The sequence below is a fragment of the Kwoniella pini genome, chromosome 4 (assembly GCF_000512605.2).
Source record: "Kwoniella pini CBS 10737 chromosome 4, complete sequence".
In the NCBI taxonomy this organism is placed as follows: domain Eukaryota; kingdom Fungi; phylum Basidiomycota; class Tremellomycetes; order Tremellales; family Cryptococcaceae; genus Kwoniella; species Kwoniella pini.
Window position 1 is genome coordinate 866,525 of NC_091719.1, and position 14,865 is coordinate 881,389.

The 14,865-nt window shown below is 42.5% G+C and overlaps 6 protein-coding genes across 6 annotated transcripts; 3 read left to right on the forward strand and 3 right to left on the reverse strand.

The window, feature by feature from the left end:
* Positions 1-353: 353 nt before the first annotated feature.
* On the forward strand, positions 354-2,266 carry I206_103337 (uncharacterized protein; the record flags this gene model as incomplete). The annotated part of the gene is made up of 11 exons (XM_019153426.2): positions 354-401; positions 469-682; positions 803-1,001; positions 1,068-1,173; positions 1,250-1,331; positions 1,394-1,501; positions 1,561-1,653; positions 1,714-1,734; positions 1,821-2,005; positions 2,092-2,165; positions 2,230-2,266. The coding sequence occupies 11 exons, from the start codon at positions 354-356 to the stop codon at positions 2,264-2,266; spliced, it is 1,167 nt and encodes a 388-aa protein (XP_019013587.2).
* Positions 2,267-2,803: 537 nt separating this feature from the next.
* Positions 2,804-3,516, reverse strand: I206_103338 (uncharacterized protein; the record flags this gene model as incomplete). The annotated part of the gene is made up of 2 exons (XM_019153425.1): positions 2,804-3,329; positions 3,422-3,516. 2 exons carry the CDS (start codon positions 3,514-3,516, stop codon positions 2,804-2,806), a joined length of 621 nt encoding a protein of 206 aa, XP_019013586.1.
* A 984-nt stretch (positions 3,517-4,500) lies between these two features.
* I206_103339 (uncharacterized protein) lies at positions 4,501-5,774 on the reverse strand (the record flags this gene model as incomplete). Its single annotated transcript, XM_019153424.1, has 9 exons — positions 4,501-4,544; positions 4,604-4,651; positions 4,724-4,915; positions 4,972-5,054; positions 5,102-5,167; positions 5,224-5,330; positions 5,388-5,507; positions 5,613-5,651; positions 5,760-5,774. The coding sequence occupies 9 exons, from the start codon at positions 5,772-5,774 to the stop codon at positions 4,501-4,503; spliced, it is 714 nt and encodes a 237-aa protein (XP_019013585.1).
* A 679-nt stretch (positions 5,775-6,453) lies between these two features.
* I206_103340 (uncharacterized protein) lies at positions 6,454-7,158 on the forward strand (the record flags this gene model as incomplete). The annotated part of the gene is made up of 4 exons (XM_019153423.1): positions 6,454-6,611; positions 6,706-6,797; positions 6,880-6,924; positions 7,037-7,158. 4 exons carry the CDS (start codon positions 6,454-6,456, stop codon positions 7,156-7,158), a joined length of 417 nt encoding a protein of 138 aa, XP_019013584.1.
* An 815-nt stretch (positions 7,159-7,973) lies between these two features.
* I206_103341 (uncharacterized protein) lies at positions 7,974-10,533 on the forward strand (the record flags this gene model as incomplete). The annotated part of the gene is made up of 11 exons (XM_070202726.1): positions 7,974-8,277; positions 8,365-8,450; positions 8,521-8,579; positions 8,645-8,710; positions 8,772-8,844; positions 8,910-9,007; positions 9,073-9,167; positions 9,231-9,597; positions 9,671-9,727; positions 9,789-10,185; positions 10,252-10,533. 11 exons carry the CDS (start codon positions 7,974-7,976, stop codon positions 10,531-10,533), a joined length of 1,884 nt encoding a protein of 627 aa, XP_070058827.1.
* Positions 10,534-10,721: 188 nt separating this feature from the next.
* On the reverse strand, positions 10,722-14,226 carry I206_103342 (uncharacterized protein; the record flags this gene model as incomplete). Its single annotated transcript, XM_070202727.1, has 7 exons — positions 10,722-10,830; positions 10,902-13,549; positions 13,607-13,661; positions 13,721-13,796; positions 13,853-13,899; positions 13,953-13,975; positions 14,032-14,226. The coding sequence occupies 7 exons, from the start codon at positions 14,224-14,226 to the stop codon at positions 10,722-10,724; spliced, it is 3,153 nt and encodes a 1,050-aa protein (XP_070058828.1).
* Between the last annotated feature and the right edge of the window lie 639 nt (positions 14,227-14,865).

Sequence of the window (14,865 nt, forward strand, 5' to 3'; positions counted from 1 at the left end):
TAAAGGCGCAGCCGGTTATTTCATCTGTCCTTTCTTTGGAATTTCGATATAATCCAGAAATAACATCTTAGACAGGTGATCATCATTCAGCATCACAAAATTGACAACACGCTTTCCGCTTAGTTTTGAAAGCTTCGCAAAGCCGTATACCTATATTGACTTCAGCTATTCATAGAATATCCACATTCCTTCGAGTAAAGGACCCGACACTGAAAGATAGACAAAGGATACTACGCTCTGCCCAGCTCAATATCATCGTCCCTCGACTTTGCTCAGACAATTATATACTCCAAAAAAGCCCTGATTCCCATTCACTCCTCAATACATAGGCACAATAGCCACCAACCGGCAAGATGATGATCCCCAGATGGAAGTATATAGGTATCGCAGGAGGGTTCATTGTGAGTACCATCATCATGTTCCTGCAAGAGTTCCTTCCTGTATGCTGAAGAAATCGCTCCTTTTCAGTTCCTGTTACATCTATTAGCCTCCATTCACCCAACATACCGAGCAACAACATCGCCTTTTAACCTTTTACCTTCGGGAGGATGGAAAGCTGGAATACCACCTGATTCAGCTGTACCTAGTTGGGGAGGAGAGGGATTACCATCAGCAGATGATCTAAGGAATGATGAGGCGTTGGACGGTAGGAGGAAGGCGAATGCCGTATTTGTAGTACTAGGTGAGTATTGCGAGATTTCCCATCCTTCTGTTTTTCAGCACATCAATTGGCTATGTGGAGGGCATTTCCATTCCGTAAATTATCCTAAGGATCAAGTCTGACGACTTTACCCTCTTTTAGCCAGAAACTCCGATCTTTGGCCATTCTTAGATTCCATGAGACAGATGGAGGATAGATTCAATCATTGGGCAAAATACGATTATGTCTTCTTGAATGAAGAGGATTTTTCGGATGAATTTAAAAAGTATACACAATCAATGACTAAAGCAAATTGTCATTATGGAAAGATTGAACCTAGTCATTGGTATCAACCAGATTGGTAAGTAGTACCTACCTTTACCATACCTATGAGGTGATTATTGATCTTCGTTCATCGTCAATTCAGGATTGATGAGGAGAAAGCTACAAAGGCCAGGGAGGATATGATAAGGAAGAAGGTGATCTACGGTCATTCTGTGCCGTATAGAAACATGTGTCGATTTAATTCAGGTGTAAGTCAATCTCTACAACTGTACCGATGAGTCGTGGATCACTAACATGATCTCGTATACGTTGTTTGCGCCGCAGTTCTTCTACAGACATCCTCTACTCGCTGATTATGATTACTATTGGCGTATCGAGCCTTCTGTCAAGTTCTTTTGCGACCTCAGTGAGTCATCGTTCTCCCTCTCAAACTTCATTTGGGTGATGGCTAAGCTCTATTCAACGTAGACTACGACCCCTTCTTGGTTATGCAAGATGAGAAGAAAGTATACGGTTTCACTCTTTCGTTATACGAATATATCGAGACCATCCCGACGCTGTGGGATGCTGTCAAAGGTGGGTCCGGCTTCTTGCTCAAAGCTCGGATGTTGCTGATTGCGGGCTATCATGATCAGAGTTCGTCCAAGAACACCCAGATTATCTACCCGAAGGCAATGCTATGCAATTCTTGAGTGATGATGGTGGCGAGACGTATAACAAGTGTCACTGTGAGTCGACCAATCGACATACCAAAGAATAATTGAGCTTATGATCATCCTGCTGAATAGTCTGGTCCAATTTCGAAATCGGTAAGTTGTACCTCCACACTCGGTGTTCCTGTCAATTATGCCTACAGATTGTGTAAGGCTGATCTTTTGATACTATCGATATTTAGGTGATCTCAATTTTTGGCGATCAGAACCATACACGGAGTTCTTTGACTATCTCGATAGGAAAGGTGGATTCTATTATGAAAGATGGGGTGACGCCCCTGTACATTCGATTGGAGCTGCTCTATTCGCTAAGAAAGAACAAATACATTGGTTTGAGGATATTGGATATAGACATGAGCCATTCCAGGTGAGTTCTCGGTCGACGCACATAAATTCACAAATATCAAGCTGAGTATTGAATGACATACTGATTTTTTTGTGTTGGGAATATAGCACTGTCCACAGGGTGATGCTCATACAAGAGGTAATTGTTGGTGTGATCAAGGGAATAACTTCGACTTTGAATGGTGAGTAGACCATTATTTTACTATGATTTGTTTGTGGAAAAAGCTGACACTCCCTTCCTTGCAGGTACTCATGTACTAAGAGATACGTTGATATGTTTTGAATGTCTCCGTAGATGTAGATGTAGTACAATGAAGAATGTATATAAGGATCAAAAAGGACATGTAGGACGATTTGTTAGATGCAAACGTGCTATTTCGACGGGCTTGCACTTTCTTCACGCGATTGATATTGGAAATATCTGACATCACCTGACTAATCAGATCAATATTAAAGAATTCTGCTTTCTGACCGAAATTGACCGAAAATCAATGTAAAAAGATTTAAAAATCTATACATAAAAAAATAAACGATATTACAGATGATATGAGAATTATCGATATTTTGAAAATGTAAGATGAAAAGTAAATACAGATTCGAGATAAGCAAAAAGGAATAAAAACTTCATATATATATAAATTGTCCATTTATTAAATATATATATAAAAAAGTTTTTACTTATCTGAGATATTCAAATTTACATATAATCGTAGTAAAATCTTCAATCACCCAACAATCGTTTCTTCACTTCCTCTTCTTTTCTTTCCCTCAAGCTGAGTATATAATATATATGTATATTATATAAATGTAAAGTGATATTCTAGAAAAGGGTAGCTACACCAGCACCGAAAGCTCCAATTACAATAGCAGCACCTGTCACCATCCATTCTGATCCATGATTAATAATTACTAAAGGATAAGCTCCAGAATCAGAACTATTTCCTGATGATGATGAAGAATTTCCACTTGAAGTACCAGTTCCTTTAGCAGAAGCTTCAGAAGATCCAGCAGAAGAAGCAGAAGAAATTTTTGAAGATACTGAAGAAGCTCCTCCAACTACTCCAGTTGCAATTGAAGAAGTTCCAGTAATTGCAGCAGAAGCAGCAGATGAAACTCCATTTGCAGCTCCTGAAGCAGCAGAAGATACAGCAGAAGAAGCACCTGATACAGCTGAAGAAACTGCTGATGAAGCACTTGCAATTGCACCAGAAGCTGTTTCTTCTGCACCTGCAGCACCTTCAGTTCCTGATGAAGCGCTAGAAGTTCCTACACCAGCAGCGGAAGATGCTCCAGATGCACCAGCATCACCGGCAGCGGCAGCAGATCCTGAAGCTTCGGTAGAACCACTATTCACACAGATCTACATATCAGCAAGAGAATACAGTAGACTATTATGTTTGATAGTAAAAAGTAGAAGGAAAAGGATTGAATGACTCACCTGTCAGCTTCAGATCCATTCTCATTTTGAGCAGCTACAAAAGTAGCGAGAGCACCAAATAAGGCGGTAAGGAATAAAGATCTTTCGACTCGCATCTTGTTTATTTCGATTTCGATTTATCGTTTAGTAAAAATAGAGATCGAGATGATAAGATATTGTAAATGTATTCGGTTGTCTTTGCAAAAGTCAACGTGGAAAGGTAAATATTCAATAATTTATCTTGATCAATTTGAGGAATTACAATTCAGTAAAATTCTTGCTTGGAATGAAGAAAGAAAAGAAAAGTGGCGAGAGATGCGAATCCAACTAGGTTAATATATCTTTTTTTCTCATGCCCGTCAATAGAAATACTGTATAGGTCAGTAGAACAAAGCGAATCCTCAACAAAGGATTCCTACAACCCTCCCTTCGTACCCATCCGCAGCAAACGAGTCTAAAGGGGCTAAATAGGGATCAAAGGAGCTTACCTCCGCAGCTTTGATGTTCAAAGGCTCACCTAAGGGGGGATTTATCGAGCTATTTCGCTAGAGATTGGCATTTTAGGGGATAAGCCACAAAGGATGTAATTCAGGTAGAACATAGCGCATCTGGTTGTACAGGCAGTGAGGTGCTTTTAGTCAAATAAGATCTTCCTCGGACATGGGGTGGGAAAATGGTCGAAAAGTGAGACGAATCTTGTTTGAAGAAACGTTAAATTGATGCAATCCCGTTGGCCCCTAGTCGTTGCACACTAGCAAATCCCTAGAGTATTGAATGGAGAGTTATTTCTCAGGACATGTGACTTATGCATGACGCTATCAATCGGCCTCATTCGTATATGGAAGTGCCGGAGAGCTACAAGATACTGTTTAGACGATAACACGATTGGGAAACAACGAATGCGATATCGATTAATTTCAAGGACATATGCAGTTTGGAAAAGACGGGATTGAATAATGAAAGTGGAAAGACGGCAAACAATCGATCAAACTATATAAAGATATAAGAGCACCGATTGATCAGCAGCTTTCAAAAACTTTGTTGATTCGGCTTACCCTGATGACGTGAGTACTCAGTCAGTGCGTGTCGATTGCTCCGGTCTAATATTGGTGCCCATTATATTGGTAGGGAAGGGGTATCGGGCCTGTTTAGATCTCTCAACTCAAATGATCCGCAAGCGGAAACGAAAGGACACATGCTTACCGTATCCAGGTGGCATGCCTTCCTGTGATGGCCAAGCCATGGCGAACTCTACGGAACGACTTCAGCTTCCCGCTCAACGAACAATATTGCAGAAACAGAGACCGATCGGCGTCATCTCACCAGTGTTGCCGAGTCCCGGAGGATTGTCCCAGTTGCTTGTTCTAGAAGCTCGGGGATACGGGTGACCAACACCGAGATTCGATTGAATAGCACTTCGAGAACTAGGTCGAACTCGATTGAAGTTAACCCCACCGTGAGAGTTGGTTGGTGTTCGAACGGTTGTGTGAATGGCAGTGCTCAAAGGACGAGGGCCTGAGTGTCAGAGTCAGTAGTTGAAAAGACTGGGTACACAGGTAAAGTAAAGTCACCTAGATTCCCCCATCCGGGAAGAAGAGGATTGCCGAGGATTGTAGAACCCAAAGCCACAGGAATCTTCCTTCCTAGAAAAGTGCTAATACCCATCGTCAACCACGTCAAGTGCATCACGCGAATACTTACTTTGCTTGGAAAAAATTGAAAAGCGTGAGGGCGTTCTCCCTAGTATGACAAATAATGAAAGCTGACCTACGAAAGCTTTGCATGGTCAGTCGTCGCTCGCAAAGCTGCACATGTTAACTCACCCTTTGCTTTTACCGTTCACCTTGTGCTCTTGAAACTGGACATCATTGACGCTGATGTCAAAGCCAAGTTGTTTTGCCAGATCCACAATGGCTTGATCCTTGGTCCACTATACAAAATGACACTCTCAGCTTTGAGGTTGAAGGTTTTATTGATGGCAACTCACCCAAACCAGGTCATGAACAACAACTGCATCGATCTCTTTGATGTGTGGGGGAAGACTGAACATCCTCTTGTGTGGGGCTGTGATCCCCGGATCTTGAGAAACCCTAGGAGTACCTCGAGACTGCATAGAGAGGTATCACCGAACATCAGTCAGGGGTACAATTTCGAACGCCTCGATATACGTTGAGCTGACGTGCAAAGATATGAGGGTTTGAGATGCACTTACTCTGTGTTGACGCATAGGTCGGTCGTATGGCAAGGTAGGCTGCAAAGTGAACATCAGCATGTAACTCCCCTTGAAATGATTGCCCATACGAGGAGTGGTACTCGTCTATATTCGCCACTCGGCATATGTAGTGAGCGATTCACGCACCTCAGTAGAAGTCATGTTGACGAAGACAAAAAAGAACGATGTTGCGTCAAAGACAGTGATTGAAAGAGTAGCTTTTCAAGATCAATGGTACTTCTTAAGCTGACGATCTAGAGTCTAGCAAGAAAGGTTGGAAAGAGAAAAGAGATGAGAAATGAAGAAAGACAAAGATATATATATATGCCATCTGGATCGTTCGTGTACGTACTGCAGATTCAAGTTGACGTATGTGTGGACAACCTCCACTCAAGTTGAGTCACCTCGATCAACATAACCTTCCTTTGGCGATAAAGATGACACGTGTCAGAATGGGGTCATTCCCGAATGAGCGAGACTTCGACGTATGAGTATGCATGGTCACTTGTTGTGAATGTTGTCGTCATCCATGTCGGCTGATCGCATATAGAAACCTGCTTTGATGATGGTGGAAGCTGAGATACCGTTTTTGTCATGAGTTACGGTTACCAGGTTGATCTTCGCCGTCGCGTTTCGACAGATGAAACTTCTCAACCGGTGTCGGTATGTCCGACAAAAACTGGCTCCAACATAACTTGATTATGGGATCTAGAAAACACTTAGTAAGATATATAAGTAACGATGAAAGAGCAGGAACAGCTTACAAAGATCATACTCCTTAACTTGGCTGAATTATCGCTTATTGACACTTATTTGTCTGAATCCAATCTATCAATCTACCATGCTCTTGGTTCCCATATTAATCATTTTAGCATGTCTATCAACGTCTTTAGGTGGAGTCATCAGTCATGTTGATAGAGTCATAAAACCTCGAGCAGAATTAGTTGTTCAACCTGTATGTCAAGGTGGAAATCTGGATTCTCATGATTGTAATGTAGCGTGAGCCTTCTTTAATCCTAGGTCTGAGTCAAGAATGAACGTAACAGTCGAGCACACAGCTGATGTTATCTTTCTCTTTCCGGTCTCTGTCCAGCCTTTTATCCCTTGGTGGTGGTATTCAGGGTGCAATCCAGTTCCTAAGGGTAGATGATACATCCAACACATCTTCGAGCGGCACTTGCAGGAGTGAGTAAGGAGGCAATTTTCGCTGAAAAGCTTGGTCAAATCCTTCCGGGTACTTCCGCTAATATTGGATGCTTTGGAATAGTGACTGTGACGGCTGTTGACGGCGGTACGGCAATTAGTATCAGCAGTAAGTTTTTTTTTCTCCCGCTACATGGCTGCCTGCATCGTGGCATCTGGCTATCTGTACGAGTGAACGGAACGAATCCTGGGGACTGACTGATTCTATCTAATTGGTGTAGAAGGTCGACTCGAACAAGCTCAAAAGGCAGCAATAGCGGAATGTGGAAGACAAGCTTGGACGGTAACTGCTCTAGGTGGATCAGTAGGAGGGAATCTCAAAATCGAGCAATCAGGTGTATGAGATATTCTGCTCACCTGGGATAACATCCCATGATATCGAAGTCTCAACAATAGTAATAATAAGTCTTATCCAAAATTCCATGCAAACTATGACGAACAAGCAAAGCAGAAATCCCTGACTCTAGTTTGATCGGAGAATCGGGATACCGATGAACCGATACATCGGTCAAATCCGAACAAAAAATTCTTTGCACCAGGCGAAGCATCTAAGCTATTTTTGTCGATTCACCAAGCACCAAGGTTATCGTAAATCTACCCACGTTCAGGGTATATTTCACGTTCTCTGCTTCTTTGCCTATGAGTCCCAGTAAAAAATCCAGACCCTTAAGAAAGAATGGAGTACCCATATGGAGATGGGACTCGATCAAGTGTCAGAGGTGAGGCATTTCTGCTAATTTTTTTGGTACGCATAGTGATAACGTAGATTTGTTCAGTGTGGAGGTGCGTCTATACGAATGATTTACTGATGTGATGGAAATCTGTGAAGATCATAACTGATCTAGAACAGGGGATGGAATCTTGCAAAATATCTTATCCGTCGCTCCATCTCTGTGAGAGCTTTTATAGTGGACTTTTGAACAGAACAGGAGCGAAGCGGATTCATCCCAATCTTGCGAAGGTCATAAGATAAATCGCGTTATCGAGCTTTGGTGGACCTGTTAGTTATCATATCCCATTCAACCCCAAATTGCACAGAACCAGAAGCTGATCTGATGTGATATTACGTCAGATAGTAAAAGGTAAACCAGATCCTATGTCTTCATGATATTGGACTGTGAATGTTGTAGGTTTATTACGGAAAGTTGATCAGGTCGAATGGATCGACCTATACATTTAAGGGGAGAAAGTAACCCTCTTCAAAGAAGACCTTCACCTTTATCTTCACCTGTATATATCGAAAATTCGAGCTCTAGTAGTATATCTCAACATCACAATAAAAAATCGAATGGTAGCAAAATTCGAGGCAAGATGAGAATGGATAGTTTGATGTCACCATCGAGTAGGAAAGGTAAAACACCTTTACCTTTTGCTCAGATTGCTGTTTTGATGGGTACCAGATTAGCAGAACCCAGTAAGTCTCGATTCCACTCGCAAACCAGAAATTCCACTCATACTGACGGTATGTTCATTAAAGTCGCATACACAGGTCGGTTGATTTAGCATTTCCCTAATTTGTAAAAGATGAAAAGACTGATCAATTGATTAGTGATTTTCCCTTTTGTGAATCAAATGGTGGAGGAATTAGGAGTAACAGACAATCCAGATAGAGTAGGATTTTACTCAGGCTTAGTGGTGAGTGTGGACCTTCTACGTGTGAATAAATGTGTTTTTAGCAATTAGCTAACTATAGTTGCTTTTCCAGGAATCCGTATTTGCCTTCGTTCAATTTTTTACAGTATATCATTGGGCGAAATTATCAGAGTGAGCAATTCAAGTCAACTTAATTAATTGCTATTCCACCATATTGATGATCTTTTGTCGATCAGCCGGATAGGGAGAAAACCTGTAATACTGTTTGGTTTAACGGGAGTGGTGATATCAGGATCTTTGTTGTACGTACTTCGTTACCTCCAATATTCACGCGCTGATCCATTGAATGAATCGATCATTTAGCGGATTGTCAACTTCTTTCTGGATGATGATTGTTTTCCGATGTCTCACTGGAGCGGTCAATGGGAATGTAGCTGTAAGTGAAGCCTCATGTAAAATGATGTGAATAAACCGAAAATTGATAGCTCGACTTGACGACAGGTTATCAGAGCTGCAATTGGCGATGTCACAGATTCAAGTAATTCAACAGAAGCCTTTGCCATGTACGGCTTAACGTGGACAGTTGGCTCAATCATCGGGTACGCCCTGCAGATAATAAGAACCAGCATAATAATGTGTATACTGATATGCAATGAACGTATAGTAACGCATTAGGCGGAGCCTTATCTCATCCGTATGAACGATTCCCAGGGTGGTTCGGAAAGGTCGAGATTTTCAGGATACATCCTTATTTACTGCGTATGTCGAGTCGTACTCTACTCTCATGTATCACGCTGATTTGAGACGGATTTTCACAAATAGCATGTTTAGTAACTGCTGGAACAACACTTATTGGAATCATATTTTGTATTGTATTTTACCGAGAATCATTACCTTCTTTAGCTAGTCCACAATCATCACCTTTCAATCCTAGAAGTTCTTTATCCTTTTTCAGATCACTCAAATCGCATAAAAGGCAATTTTCAAATGCTTCATTAGTTTCAGAATCGGATACATTAGTAGACGAGGAATCAGCTAGGGATAACATTTTATCGAAATTACCTAGAGGTGAAGATGGACATGAACCACTTGCTTTGGGCGGCGTTGGTAAAAATGTAGAATGGGGATTTTGGGAATTGATGAATTATAGACCAGTCAGAGTAATGACTGCGACAGGTTTCTTAAATTCGTATGTTGCGCTTCTCACTCTTTTTTTTTCGTATGCTTTGGAGAAAGCCGATTGTATTAACGTTGTTTCGCAGCTTTGTGCAAGGTGCCTGGAGTGCTGCCTCGTTGTTGTTCTTCTTCGATCGAAATAAGTGAGCTTGACATGACAATCATGAGTTTGCGCAAACACTGATAATAATTATAATTTACTAGCGGATTGTCAATGTCAGCTTCAGCTATAGGAGGTGCATTAGCGATTAATGGATTAGTAACTATTTTAGTACAATTAATTTTATTAAGTAAAATAAGAAATTACCTTGGAATTTCATTAGGATATAAGATTTTATCGATAGGTTGGATTTTTACTTGGTTATTACTCCCACTATTACGATCTGTTTTATTATCTACTGAAGATCCAATAAATTTATCTGGAGAATATTTACAATTTGGTGAAAATAGAGGATGGGCAGTTTCAATTTGCGTTAATATTTATTTATCTTTTGTTGCTATCGTAAATCTTTCAAGTAGTTTATTAATGGTACTCATTAATACATCAGCACCTGATAGAAATGCTTTAGGAGCAATAAATGGAATATGTACTGCTGTAGGGGTAAGTTTTATAAATTCTATTTATCCTTTCGAAATATCACAAAGCTTATTCTCTTTGAAATTCCAGTGCATGGGTAGAGTTGTTGGTCCATCATTGATATCGGCTTTATTTGCATATACAATGGATACTCATTTTATGGGTGGTAGAGCATGGTGGATTTTTATGGTCATAATGTCAACTGTCAATCTTAGCGTTACTTTCTTAGTGGCTGAACATGATGAAGATAAAAAACCTCAAGATGAAGTAGCTATGAGTTTACTAGATAATAGAGATGACGTTGATGAGGATGATGAACTGACTCCTGTAGATGGGAGGAACGAAACCAGACGGAGAGATCTACCTAGCTAGAAGAGGAAGAGAGATGCTAGATGAATTTGATTGCATCTTTCGTGCTTGCAACAACCATTTTGTAATTGATTTTCAGGACTTGCACTATACTACTGTATCGACTTTTCGCTCTTTGCGCATAATCAAATAAACGACCAACGTATGCATAATTCAGTTTTGATATGCTATTATAAATTGTAATTAGTTTACTACTGCCATTGTGGATATTGACCTTGCCCTTGGGACTGTTGACCTGGATTAGCATTGTTGGAACCGCTAGCTCCTCCCCAACTCCAATCACTATTGATGTTTTGACCCCTACAAGCAAACGAGAAGGTAAGCTATTCTTTTCTCGCTTGTGATGGGAACGCAAGAGCATGACTACTTACGTATAATCAGAGAATAACTGTGTCCAGATATCGGTTTCTGCCCCTTGACCAGTCATGTCGAACACGCTAGAGCCTAGATCGAATAGGGAGTTCTCAAATGAGTTTTCACTCAAGCCTAGTAATTGGTCCGACTGAACGTTACCAAATATCGAGCCATTCGATGCGGGATTTGTTTGTTGAGAATGCTGATTCTGGTTGAAAGTCGTGTTGGATAAGGGTAAGTTGCCTCCCGTAAATGTAGTAAAATGTTGAGGAGCAGGATTAACAGAATTATAGCTATTATTATTGAGATTGTAATTGTTATTATTGATATGAAGTAGATTTTCGTTATTTGTCGAATTATGCTGTTCCGGCTGGAACATGTTGATCGGTGTTGATGTATGATTGCCGGCAGAAGTATAAGAGAGAGAATCGAAATGATTGGCGGATGGTTGTAATTCGACAAACGATGACTGCGGCTTTCCAGAGTTGTATGCACCGTAGATGGATGGCGGTGTAGAAATAGTGCCGACTGAGTCCTCCTGAGCCGAAGGGTGAGCTGGCGGGTGGACCGCAGGTGTAGTAGCCGAGATCAATCTCGGATCATCGAAGTTTGGACCGAAGTTTCGGCGAGTTTGTGATAGCGAAGCGTTATCCTGTGACTGAGCCGGAGCTGACGATAGCGGTGAGCCAGCGCTCGGTCTTTGAGCGAATATGCTAGGCTCGCATGGCGAGCAAGAAGACGAGTGATCATCGTTGGAGTGAGATCTTTTTCCACTTTTTGGAGTAGCGATTGCGCTGGGCATATCCGTCTCGGATGCTAGTTCTGCCATCATATCCGTCATTTTCCCTGCCTGTCTCCATATCATCTCCATCTCTCGAGAAGCTGCTATGCATCGTTTTATGTCAATCACGGCTCGTTCCCTTTCCGCGGGAGTTTGTCGTCCAGAGTAAATATTGATCAGCAGTACGATAGCCGCCACCCAACTTGGCAGCATGAAGCCGACATTGAGCGATCTGCCAGGCAGAGCTCCTCCTTGCCTTCCTCTTCTTAGGACAGTGTCGACAATGTTACAGATTGACCGAGCTGCATTAGCACATATGGCTAAAGACGGTAAAAGGACTTGACCGGTCTTCCTACTTCGCGGTGTCGGGATGAACGGGCGGTGGATGAGAATTTGACAATAGTAATAATGAACGTATAGTAAGGCGGATTGCTCGAATAATCTACTGTCAGACCTTGTAGGATCCCACCTGAGTTCGTCAGGTACGTTATCTGCCCACGAATTTAGCGCAGAGTCCAGCTCTACTACCACCGCACTTTGAGCAGCCAAGTCGGCGCGATGCTCTGGTAGTTTGTTGATGGCGTATATGGTTCGTAAGGTGGCACCGATAATGTGATCTAGTTTGAGGGTCTGAATGAACGCCGATATTGCCGAGATACCAGCTTCCTCAGGTTGTTTGAAGTCTTTTTCTGGATCTCCTGTATCCCAGAATTCGTCATCCACATCTATGGGGTAATCGGCATCGAAGTCAGTGTCTTGCAGCGCGACCGCTCTCCCAACGCCTGCGCAATTGACTCGATCGATGTGGTACAGACACCAGAAGGCTCGGTTGTACAGCGCCCTTTCGATAGGGTCGACTCGTATGAGTGTAGATCGAACGTGGATACCGATCTCCTGGGCTGACCGAAGACCGACACCCGACAAGATCCACATGAGATGAGGTACAGCGCTTCCCATGAGGAAGTTGCAGAGTAACACTTGAGTTTGGAATTCGTATAGATTTGGTCCTTGCATGATTGATCTTCCCATACGTAGTAAGGCATGAAGGTATTTCCACCCGGCCGAGTATCGCAAACTTCCGTCTTGATCCGATTGTAACCGTTCTTTTCCTTCTTCAGACAAAGCACAGTCGACTGGCCAATACACTCGATCGTCATCTACGAATCTTGATCCATTGGCGAAGACCATTAAACAAACTTTAGCAAACCAAGTATTCGTTCGCCATAGACTCGATTCGTATTGCCTTTTGAACAACACCCGGTTGAGAAGAGGTAGATGCGGGTTGAGATGTGTAAAGTATGCATCGATCAGTGCTGTTGCAAAATCTTCTTCGGGCCAAAGTGACAAATCCAATGACCGTATACCTTCATTCGCGATCACTAACTCCCATTCTGGTAGTTGCCAATACTGTGATCGCTTATTCCTGTTCACTTCTTCCAAGAAATCTCGCTTATCTGATGGATCCTGCTGAGTGTACTTGAGCTCATGGAAAGTTCTCATCAAGTGCGCGCCAGATGCTTTCCCGTGATATCGCCATACAGCGTCTTTGACATTCAACTTGCTGATGCCTTTCGCTATATCCTCTTGGAGTGCTGCCTCCTCGGCAGCATCCTCATTTTCCACCCGTCGTGTAGGGTCCCTCTCATAAGCACGCCAAGGCGAAGGGCCGAGAACGTTACCAGCCGGTGAAGCTGTGCCGGCCGCAGGGGGTGATAAAGAGGATCCATTTGATGATTGGCGTCTGCTGGACTCTGGTAAGGATTTGAAAGAGGGGAACGGAGGGATATGAAGGGTACGGAGAGTTTCTTGGTATGAAGGTAGATCGAATTCCTCCCGGTCCAGAGGGGGCCCAACATATTCGTTCAAGTCGACGCTAGGATTCAGCTGGCACACGGATTTAGCCAAATATATCGATTGTATTCGTGAGGAATTGATACTCACCTGGTGCAGTATCCGTTCTAGCCGGCTGCACCGTTGCTCCAATGTTTCTATATAGCTATAAGAAAGCAACGTCTGTTAGCAGGAATGGCCTCAACTTTCTTGAAGCTAACTTGCCCTTTTGGCGGACCTCTGCGTTTGGCCGCTTCCACATAAGTACAATCTAGACCATATTCTTCGCAGTGTGTGCACTCTGACCAATACCGATGTAAATGTCTAGCTGTTCAACGGATAACCAGATCGACTTACTGCTTTCACTCAAACTGTTCATAGGCCCCTCGCACTTTATTTTCTTCCTGAGAGGAATTGTGAGCTATCGCCAATCTCACCCCTGAAAGATACAACATACCTTCTACAAGCATCGCAAGCTCTCTGTTGTTCACCTGGTCAGCTGAAGCACGGTGACAGGTAAAAGTTAGCGGACTAACCTGTACCTTCCTCCTTTTGGCCTCTGCTTCTGCTAATTCCTTCTGCTTTTGACTTTGAGGGGTAGCGGCGGTCGATGCCTTTCTACCGGATGACGATCCTGAGCCAGACTTTGGTGTTGATGTCGCTGACGCTCTCAATTCCTCTCCGCTCGTTCTAAATAATGAGACCGCCGAAGCAGGCGTTTCTGCAGGCATTGTGATGGTATCTATTTCCTACTGTATCTGAATAATGGGGATATGCAATGGTCTGATCTATCTGTCCATTCTGGAATATCTTGCCAGGGATCCGAGATCGATATGATGAGATGATGTGAAGCTACTATAAAATTCTGAGGAGTTGAGAAATTGCTCGATGACTCAGACGCCGGTATGACCGAAACTCTTCGGAAAGATCGTATGACAAGCGTGTATGACCGTTATGACAGCCTCGGAAGTGGATATTTCCCAGCAATATGATTACACAGTTGCTGTCGGAGTGTGATTGATAAGCTTGCAATAAAATTCAAACGATGAGATATGGAGATAATCAATGATAATGAATAATTAAATGTTGTTGCCGTTATAAGGTCTTACGGTAACTGATTGAGAATTTTCGAAATGACGATGAGATCAGCATCGCGGCACCGAGATCAATTAAAAATAAAATAAAATAAAACACCCGCTACTTGGCGAGTTTCGGTGATCGGTCTCTCGCCTTCGGTCTACGTATTTGGTATTTTTTATTTCCAGGCCTGAGACTACAATTAATGTGCATCTAGTTATCCGGCTCACTTATGCTTTGACTCCTCATGACTCCTAGATGATCTCAAAGGGAGCAGCACGAATTTTCTACTC